Source organism: Aplysia californica, unplaced genomic scaffold (assembly GCF_000002075.1).
Source record: "Aplysia californica isolate F4 #8 unplaced genomic scaffold, AplCal3.0 scaffold00685, whole genome shotgun sequence".
In the NCBI taxonomy this organism is placed as follows: Eukaryota; Metazoa; Mollusca; class Gastropoda; order Aplysiida; family Aplysiidae; genus Aplysia; species Aplysia californica.
The window spans coordinates 119,022-130,016 of record NW_004797955.1 but is presented as its reverse complement, the minus strand read 5'-3'; the positions used below and the strand labels follow the sequence as shown (position 1 = coordinate 130,016).

Genomic DNA, 10,995 nt, shown 5'->3' with positions numbered 1-10,995 from the left:
CCCCCCCTGTACACATATTATAGCAGCATAAGTAGGGACAGATAATGTGTTTACGAGGAACGAGGAACCTGTCCTTTCTTTTTCCCCTCACTTCACTTTCCACGGGTCGGGCAGAAATTGATTTCCATTTTAGTGAGCTGTTGGTTTGGGGTTTTTTGTGGATTTTTTTTTTTTTTTTCGCTGTCTGATTTAAGTCCGGGAAGAAGTGGATTAGAATGTGATCGTTTGTGTGTGTGTGGGTGTGTGTGTGGGTGTGTGTGTGTGTGTGTGTGTGTGTGTGTGTGTGTGTGTGTGTGTGTGTGTGTGTGTGTGTGTGGGTGTGTGATGTGTGTGTGTGTGTTGATGTGTGTGTGTGTGTGTGTGTGTGTGTGGATGTGGGGGTGGGTGTGTGGTGTGTGTGTGTGCGTGAATGTGAATGTGTATGGGAACAAACACACTATAGTAGTAGAATGTATATTATGGATATATATTTTGAGATGCGGAAGTTCATGAAGGCACTGTGACTACTCATCAAAGAAAAATATGTTTCAATGAAAGATCAATAAAAATATTATTATCCTGTAGATCTTCCATCTACCAATTCCTATTTTAACTCATCACAAATTGTATAAAACTTAGCTATTGTAACAGTCAGTGTCCACTGGAGACTGTATTTCAGTATTATATTTAATAAAAAACAACAACCCATAAACCATTTCCAGGTGTGATATGAGGTCTAAAATTAGACAGCCTTTGTTATTTATCTTCATTCCTTTCAGTTTGATAAACAAATCAGATAAGTTTTATCACATTCAGAGTTACAGCAGCACATGTCTGTATCAGGTGATAAAAAATAGTCAAGTTGTTGTCCAGCTTGGTGAAACAAACATTGGACCTGACAGTCATCGAATAAGTGTGTCACGATGCGGTGGAATCATGCGCTCGTCAATATTTGAGCATTTGAAATTATCAGTAAAATCTTCAGACTAGTTCGTTTGCTTGCTTTAGAACGCAATACCCATCCATCTTGAATAGAGGTCAAGATTTTTGTTTGAAGGAGGTGGGGGTCACCCGGAATAAAGTAAAATTAGCAAGAGCATGGTCAAACTTTGGTGACTCCCAAAGCTGTAGTGTCCTTTGAAACTGCAAACGTACGTTAATTGGTGCCTTTGATCAACGTTTTCCAATTAAATTCAGGTAGAAATGTGTTCTTAAATGGGCATTATAAAAGGTTTTATGTTGAATACTAACAATTTGATCAAAATTGCCCACTGGGCAGAAGGATGTTGGCTTCTATTTCATTATTTTGACGAGCGCCTGGTTTCACCACAATGTTACCCTACAAACATTTACAAACATCAGAGCCTTTGACCTGTGTCAACACAGTTATAAGATAGTGAGGCTGTATCTCAGCTGAAACTTCAACAAGGCAGTCACAACAATTATCACTGATGTATTTCACTGATGTCCTCAGAAATCTCCAAAGCGATTTACCCTTATCAATTGAACATTGTGTGTTAAATAATTACACTGATAATGTTTAAAGCTTGAAATCCATTCTCCTACATGATTTTCAAGTTCACTGTTGATTGATATATGTATATATATATATAACAAGAACTGTTTATGTATTTTATTTCCCAACAATGGAAAAGACAAGCTTGAGGAGCAATTTATTGCCAACAAAAAAAAACAAGAGAAGACAGAGAGTAATTTTTAAATTGGCATTTAAAAGTACTAAGAAATGGTTTTGATCTTCCCATGCAATGGGCCCACACCAGCTGTGTCTGTCTGCCTTTGCTTCAGAATGCATCTACCATATGTATAATGCAAAACTGGCAGAACACTGAAATCTTTTCATTACATACGAACATTAAATGTGTATTAATACAAAGAATACATACACATAAATACATATTATAATTTATGTATGCCATGATACGTAGATACATAAATAACTATGTGTATTAATAAACAATATATAATAATGACATCAAATACAGTTCAACAATTTGATTTCACAACCATGCCGTTGCTGGTCGCCACTGTGCAGCGCCCTGTTTTTTTAGCTAGGGTTGTGATGACTTGCTCAAGGACACACACCCCAGTGGACAATGACACTTGTTTGACATTTATTGAGTCTGAACTCACTACTTTTTTCTTTTCTTTAGAAATAGTTTTACAGCACTTGCAACACGATAACGTCATATAAGTGCCAAAGATTAGAGGTGTTACAGTAGATGTTACTATAGATCTACCTTTGATAAGGAAGAAGGAGCAAATCACACCAAACCATCCACCAACTAGCCACACTCACTACTCACTTGACTTAGCCACTGGAGCCCCCCCCCCCCCCCCCCCCAGGTATATTACTACGCAATTGGGCCTCTAATCATAGTCTAATAAAAACATTTATAGCCCACTCAAATTTGCTGTGGATACCATTTATTATTTTATTCTTTCTTTTTCTTTTCTTCTTGCCTCTTCTTTCCCCTTCCTCTTGAACATTTGGAGTTTGGAGCCAAAAAAGAGCAAGAGAGCCAAAGGAAATTCTCCGGGTCAGACGAGATCCAAAAGAGTCAAATTTCTGGGACCAAACTGACATCCCTGACCGTGACTATTCAGACACAAACACGATACTGTCCTGCGGAGCACCAGCCCCGGTAACCTCAGCCCTGATCCCTCTAGGGCAATTTCCGGTAAAACAAAGGGGGTGAGAATAGCGAGACATATAGGTGAGAATATACCACTTCCTTCTGTTACACTGAGTCCGTTCAGCTAGATCTAGATCTAGAGTTCTATAATGGAAGAGGCTAGTCGTACTTAATGATGGCTTGACTGGCCGTACTTATTCTAAATATGATGGCTAGACTGACCATTTAAAAAAAATAGGCCTACTGAATTGTAAATGTAAATTTTTAGAGTGCAGTACCAAAAGTATTTATATTTGAGACGAAACCAGGTGCCTTAAGGACAGTGCTTCTATTTTAAACCTCCTGTTTTCTAATGTTAATTGGGCCTAAGATAAGTACGCCAAGCCTGGCAGTCAAGCCGTACTTAAGGACGGCTAGACTGTCAGGCTAGCCGTACTTAATATTGATGGCTGAATTGTAAATAAAATTTTTAGTTTGCAATGCCTAAAGTATTTGTATTTCAGACAAAACCAAAAGGTGCCTTACTGACTTGCATGTATTTGAACCTGAATAATTACTAGATCTAGATTTAATGAGACCTGTGTACTTAACAGGCTTGAGTCGATAGGGCCAAGCCTAGATCTAAGTACGGCTAGACTGGCAGTCTAGCCGTACTCTCAGTCTAGCCGTACTTATAGCCACTTCGTTCTATAATATAAGGCCGGCACCATTTCTCCGAACGTTCGGGAAAATAAAGCTAGGCACTATTTCTCCGAACGTTCGGGAAAATAAAGCTGGGCACTATTTCTCCGAACACTCTTAAATCACATCCTTTCCCGCAAATTTCGGATATTATATAGATCTATAATAATAGTATAGGCCTACCAAAGATTGTTCGTATACAATATGGTTCAATCGGTCCAAAAAATGTCCGCAGTAAATATTTATATAAAGAAATGCTACAGTTCCAAACAGTTTTTCGCTAGAGATATGCCTATGAAGGGTGCTGCTTTTAAGCTTAATAAAATGTGTTGTGTTCACTCGTGTGCTGTTTAGATCTAGATCTAGATCTACGGAGGGTTATTGATAACGACACATAAAACTAGCATCCGCGTTTGTCGCGGCCGCGACCAATCAGTCGTGGCTCGATTTTTTGGCATTTTTTGGTCCCCGAATCGGGGAATAAAAGTCAAATTATAAAAAAAAAAGAAAGAAACCGGACCTCTTTACTTTTGAAAGAAAGTTCACCTAGCTTCACTTCGTCTCTTTCTCACTTGTCACCACGTTTATTTGTTGAATACGTTACAGTTACTTTTATTTTTTCCTCTTTGTGGTGTTTTATTTTGTTAGTGTGTATTATTTTCTTTCTTGTTATTGTTTTGATGTGTTGTTTTTCTATCAATTTTTTTTTTGTTGGGGAAAAAAAGGGGGGGCCAGGGGGATGTTGTATATACATGTATATATATATAGATTTAAATGTGTTATGTTAGAGCGTACGTTCCACCAAAACCGATTACATGTACTGACACTGGCAGGCCCCTTAATGTGTGTGATTCCATAATTTACAAGCAATATCCTGTACTTTGTTTTAAAATTACGCACATTAAGTAGTTAAAACAGCCAATCTTCTTCGGACAGGTGGACTCACGCCCTTATTTGTTAATATTTGTGGTTGTTTATGGGCTGTTCTAATTTTGATTTCATTCCGTCTAAAAATCTCTAGACTAGCTCTTGAAAATTGAAATAGATATAGATCTAGACCTAAAAATTTGCTCCTGTGTATGTGTGTGTATGCATGTGTGAGTGTGTCTGTGTGTGGTAGTAAGTGTGTAAGTGGAGAGTGAGGATCGTGTGTGTGTCTGTTTTTCGGGCTTTATTTCAGCCTTTATTCAGTAACAGTAACAGTTCAAAGTATACAAAAATAGAAACACAGGATCCATTCACTCCAGGGCTCATGAGTTGTTCCTCTCTTTCAGTTTCACTCATTCATTCAATTCCCGTGTTCTCTCCCGCGGCTCATCTCCGTCCACATGACTTTCACACCCCACCCCCTCCCTCCAGGCACACACAAAGAAAATCTCATTCGTTCCCTTGCCACCCTGCGAACCATGGACAATAATATTAGCAAAACAGTGCCTTAGCCCCACTCCTTTTGTTCGTGAGCTGTGGTCCAGGCCAGGGGGGTCGGTGTCGTCCCCTTGTAGTTGCTGTCGCCTGTGGATACACTCGTACATTCTTCCTTTCACCTGCTCTGTCACTCACAGTCTCTCCATCCACAGCTCAGCTCGTCATACGTTCAAAATTTGCCCACTGATCATGTTTAGTTAGTGTGTGTATAATAAGTTTGTGTGTGTACATGTGCATGATGGTGGTGGGAGTGTGGTGGGTGTTAAAGAAGGTTGTCTGTAGGCGGGCTTGCCATGCGGTGTTCCTTCCCAGTTCCAGACCAGAGGCAGAATGAAAGTTGGCGCCGAACTCTCGCGATAAATAGGCAAAAAATCACGAGACCGGAAGCCGGAAACCGTTCGGAGAAATAAAGATCGGCACTATTCCTCCGAACGTTCGGAGAAAATGAAATAGTCACTTCGATAATATAAGGCAATAATCTAGGGTACAACAAGACTGAACGTTGACTCTCTTTGACTCAGTTGGACAGACTCTCAAAATCAAAACAAACATCAATAAATAGGCCTGTCAATGAATGCCTAAACTTAACAACCAACTTTGTGGACACTGAATTTGAAACACCGCAGGCATTGAATAAGACCAGACTAGATCTAGATCTAGATCTAGATCTATCTGATATCAGATACGTCAACTTCAATGTGTGGAAAAATCAAGTTAAAAATCGCTAAAATTACAAAATACAAATAAAGGCTTCTACTAGATTCTATAGATCTAGATCTAGTCTATACTATGAATGATAGTGATGCTGATCACCGCCACAATGCTCACCTCCAGCGGCTATGTGTGTTTGTTGTGGCTGATGCCACACAGTTCCAAGACAAGCCCCAAACAGTAACGTCAGGGAAAGAAAGCTCCATCGAAACAAGTTGACTTCCATTTTAGATCAAATCTATGAGTTTTCTGCTCTACTGGATTACACTCTTGTGTGAGTGTACGGTCTCTACCACGGAACAAGTATTATAAGTTGAAAACAAAGGTTCTCGACACAGTTACACAAGAAGGAACTAAGCTACTAAGCTTCAGTTGGTCTTCATCAAGTCTTCATCAACAAACTCGGACTCGAACAAGGATTTTTTTCTACTAAGTGAACATCGATATTTTGTATTCGAGTCACTCAATATTGGCAAAGAGTCTACATAACAAGAGGGGCCACTTCTCTCTTTGAGCCAATTAAAAAAGTGTCCTCAAAATTCGGTGGCGCCCTCTTCGCAAAAGCGCACCTTTAGCGAACAGAGCTATCCTACTTGAGTTTAAAAAATCAAAGTGAAACTAGCAAGTTTTTGAATGAATTTCGGAAGAACGCTTTTTTAAAATGGTAACGCTGACAAAAAACCTCTTCCGGAGGAAAGGGTGATTGTTTTCTTCGTTTAATTTGACTTTAGTATGAAAGGCGAGAGGTCATTAAAATAAAAAGAACCTAAAACTCCACACTGAACGAACCCGAACTGCTGATAAACAGCAGTCGATCTGCGCCACAGAATTCTACACTTAAGTGTAGAATTCTGTGATCTGCGCACACAAGGAGGTGCTATTCCTATTCTTCTTCTGGAAAAACGAAAGAGAGCTTCAAAACAGACTGCAGCGCCATCTGAAGCAAAGAGCATATTTCCTGCGGACACTTTTTTGGCTGAGTGGCCCATCTTGTTATGTACTATCTTTGATATTGGTATCCTAAATACCGATCTTTATCTTCGGTACATGTGTACCTGTTGGCCAAGGAGGTTTTGGGGTCCTTGATATAATCAATAATTATGTCGCTGCTGCTATAAAAACAGAATGAGGTCTTTGGTATAATACTCAAAGCACAGTTTATTTTAGTTACCTTTGTTGAATTCATCTAGATCTTATAGTTCTTCAGCATTGTGAAGAAAACTGTTGTTATCTCCAGGCTCCCTTTTCTTTCTCTAACTTTTCATCGCTAAAAATTAAAAGGTCATTCCAATTAGTCATTTAGCCTTTGTGCATCGCTGTCTGTCTGTCTCATACTGTATACACACACACACACACACACACACACACACACACACACACACACACACACACACACAGAGAGAGAGAGAGAGAGAGAGAGAGAGAGAGAGAGAGAGAGAGAGAGAGAGAGATAGATGACATCCAATTGTCAAAGAAGGCCATAATTTTACTCCTCAACGTCCATTGTAGGCCTACATGTATCTCTCTATGGCCTAGATCTATATAAATAATGTGACGGTGCCTAGTAACTTGAGCTGGTGATGACCTTTTTGGTGTATCGGTGTTGTCGGTCAAGAGACAGATAGAACACTAATTTGTTGGGTTTTTTTAAAAACTAGATCTATAGCGGGCTGTAAGAGGCACATCTTGATCAAAATGTGTACACGATCTTTGTCTTGATAAGTTAACTATGAAACAATGAGGACATGGTTCGTGACTTTCAACACGTCAACTGAAAGAATCCGTGCACTATAAAGTATTGTATCTACTGTACAATGCTTCTTGCTTGGCCTGGGCTAATCACCAATGTTACAAAACAAAGATTGTAGGCCTAGTCAAAGATCGTACAATCTTTGGCAAATTGACAATAATTGGTATCGATAAAGTAGTCGCGGGGAAAATAGGTCAAATCATGAGTAAAGACCACGTGATCTTTCTGCTCTTGATTGTCACTTGTCAGCTGACTGGGGCTGGGGACTGTAAACTGTAAACAGTCGGCCTAAACAAGAAACAGAACCTTGGGTGAAACATTGGCGATGTTGGCAATGCAGCTCGAATTTAACTTATGATATAGGGGAAATGAACTTGGTGTATCCTGTCAATATTTCATGAAGATAAAAATGAATATCACAACTGTAACTGTCCTTCGTAAATAATAGGAATTGAGCAGGGGTTGTATTGAGTAGTAGTGGACGCTGTGTGATGGTGAGTGCACAATGTCAGGATATTGTGGGAATCCTAGGCTTATGTATGTAGGCGGCGATGAAAGATCTCATAGCCTATATCGCACCATGTCTGCTGAGCGTCTTCTCAGCTCACAGCACTTTTCTGAAACACATTTTGCATGTATACGCACTTAGAGTATGGCCCGCGTCACTGATAACCAAAGATAATTTTTGGGTGTCACAATTTGTTACAAGAAATTAATTATATTGAGAACATCTTTTTTTGCACTAGCTATAGGTTCTCAAAACATGCGCTCAATAAGCATATTAAAATTGTCGCGATTAGAAAAAAATGACGGACTTGCTTTTTTAAAACAGATAATTGCCTGCTGCTGTAAAACTTTTAAAAGCTGTGGAAACCACACATTTCAGTAATTTTCTAGAATACAGCTAACAGGTGTTTACAAAAATATTGTTACAAGTCATTGTGCAAAAGCTGGAGTGTATATACCTGTGCTCGATTGTCGAGAAAATATTTGACAATAAGTTGCGCCACGAATTTTTTACCGCACTGTATAAAGGTCTACTGCACATTTTTATATATGCCTATTGCGAGTGGTTGAATTTGCAAAACAAACTTTTAACCTATTTTCATCATCGAAGGCATAGTCACGATTTTAAAAGAATATTTGAAGGCATTCCCTTGTGCAAATATCATTAGACCCTTTTTATAATAGCCTACTATCATAAATGAAAACCGAAAAGGGTGTTGCACTAGGTACGTTACTACCATCAATGTTACTTTTGTATTTTGTTTATATGGTTTTATTGATTCCGTATATCTGCATATAATAGGCCTATGTGTCACATTTTGTTTGAATTGCATGACCCACAGATCTGTATATGTCATATCCCAGAAAATCAGACTTCTAAATTCAAATATAAAGCCAGTGCTGCTAGATATGCTGTATGACTGTAGAAAATGGAAGGCTTAAACTGGTTCCCTTTCTAACAAAGTTCAAACATTGATTTATCAATAGATATCTCCGGTACATCCTCAAGGTTGGATGGCAAGACATTCAGAAAAAGAAGAAATGGGGGGGGGGGGGGGGGGGGGCAGCACAGGGGTCTGTATAAGTTGGAGACGAGATTGGGCTATGTACTGTACATCGATAACGCTGGATTGGACAAACTTTCCAAAAAAAGCAAAAAAAACCCACATCACCAGTCAGACAAACACGGCATGTATGTGTCCGTGGTAGACTACAGGCAAGGCATCCGAAAATATATAGTTCCGGTATCCTCGGCTACGGGAGACAAGGAAATGTAACGTGGAAAAGGATATATATGGGCCTAATAATATGATGTATTATGTTGAAATTGGGACACAGCTGGGGGCAGTTAGGAAAGCCTGCCCAAGACAGAAAAGGATTGGGCCATATCTGCCAACGGCAAAGAGCTTTGATGATGATGATGATGATGATGATGATGATGATGATGATGATGATGATGATGATGATGATGTAATGTAATAGTGCATCTGTGTCCCATAGGAAAACAAAATTTCTGTTTCTAATAAAACGGACTCCACCCCCTCTCCCTTTCTTTCACCACCGTTCGTACCTCACCCGTCCCAAGGCTGTCTACATTAGCTTATGTCATATAGCCTGTTATAATGTTGTACATGTATGCCGAAATGGTACCTATATCATTTTCATACCGTGGATACTTCAGCGGAAGGAATGGGCAAATTTCTGGTCACGCGGCACTTTGCGAATAATATGACAATGCGATCTGAACCGTGCACTCAAACTAACCAGTTGGGAGTGAATTTGAGATGTACGTCATTATAGTCTGCAATACGATCCATGTCCTTACTCTTCATGTCAGCTCATCCACGTGTCTTTGTGAGAGGACGTTGAACATATCGCGGGGGTCGAGGCTAAGTGGTGAGCGTAGTGCGCTGTCCCAGTGGAACCTCGTCACTCGTCATAATGTATGGTTAGGCCAAGGCTAGGTGTGTGCGTTTTTTTTTTCTTCTTTCCCTTTACTACTACATACTATTTTATGTACATGTATAACCAAGGTGTGTACAGAGTGTGGATACATCCCAACAGAAAGATGGAGGTACTGGTACAGTATTTGATGAAATTTCCTTCTCACATTGGAACTGAACTCAAGTCTTTTGAGTTTAAACAAAAGAACATAACCTCGAACGGGGGTATCCCCTGGAGAACTGAAGTAAGAATAATCGACCCTCCCCCCTAAAAAAAACCTAAAAAACGAAACAAATAAACAAAACAAAAACAACATCAACAACAACAACAAAACATAACAACAAAAAAACAAACAACAACAAACGAACAAACAAACAAACAGAAAAAAACCAGGAGCGTTGTACACACATTTATTGGAACTTGGCTGAGCTGGGCTGTAGATCTATAGCGCGCATGATCTTGGTTTGTATCACTTACACAGGGCGTTCTTGGACACGAGTTATTAGATGTGATATCAAGACTCTCAATCACTTAGCACTGTCGGGTATGGTTGTAAATGTGTAGGCCCCGACTCCTTTATTAGTAATATTACCTACCAGTGTTGAAAGCGTCACAACAATACAAAACCTATGAACAACATGGCTTGTTTCTCCTTAATACATGTATAATGTAGTTTGTATACATAGGCTAATATGTTTTCTGAAGTTGCCAGCTGACGTCATTATATTATTGCTATGTTTCTAAACGAAAGCATTCACGACGGCCGAGATTCGCAATATATCGGCCCTACTGGAAACAGACTCAGATTATTTTAATGGGAAAAGAAGAGAAACGGTGGTTGCATTTTTCAATTGTCTTTTTAATTCTTCAAGGTTTGGGTAAAAACACACTTTCAATTATATTTATAAACAAATTTAATAAGACAAGCCAACATTTTCTTTTTACATCATCGATAACTTGACAACAAACTCAATTAAATTTAATCTGCATCTACTACAATGATAATACACACAAGAGAAGAAAACGAAAAAAGTCATTGAATGTTCACTCACATAATGTTTATGCATTTACTCAACGCCAAATAATAACAGCATAATTAGAATCTATGTATAGCTTGGTGATCATTTAGAAATGCATCATGTAGTAAAACGATATTGTCGGCTGGCTTTGAATTTTTCGACTCTCGAAGTTCACGGTCAACACATGACGTACGAGCAATCTGGGATGGATGGGTATTAATGTTTTTCTCCTCTTCGTGCCTTGTCCTTTATGGAGAGTGCAGTTGTGGAAAAAGAAGGGGGATGGGATTGTTAAATAGGGAGAAAAGGGGTTTTTCGGGGGGGG

The 10,995-nt window shown here is 39.2% G+C and overlaps 2 protein-coding genes across 2 annotated transcripts in view; both read right to left on the bottom strand.

Annotated features, from left to right (window-relative positions):
- LOC101845954 (acid phosphatase type 7) overlaps positions 1 to 5,875 on the bottom strand; it is a 23,627-nt gene extending 17,752 nt beyond the window's left edge. The window contains exon 1 of the mRNA XM_005108387.3: positions 5,568 to 5,875. Within this exon, the coding sequence (XP_005108444.1) occupies positions 5,568 to 5,676 (109 nt within the window). The 5' untranslated portion in view covers positions 5,677 to 5,875. The remainder of the gene's footprint in view (positions 1 to 5,567) is intronic.
- A 4,617-nt stretch (positions 5,876 to 10,492) lies between these two features.
- The window catches only part of LOC101847220 (retinol dehydrogenase 13), a gene marked incomplete in the record, with an annotated part of 11,467 nt that continues 10,964 nt past the window's right edge, over positions 10,493 to 10,995 (bottom strand). The window contains 1 exon segment of the mRNA XM_013088088.2: positions 10,493 to 10,916.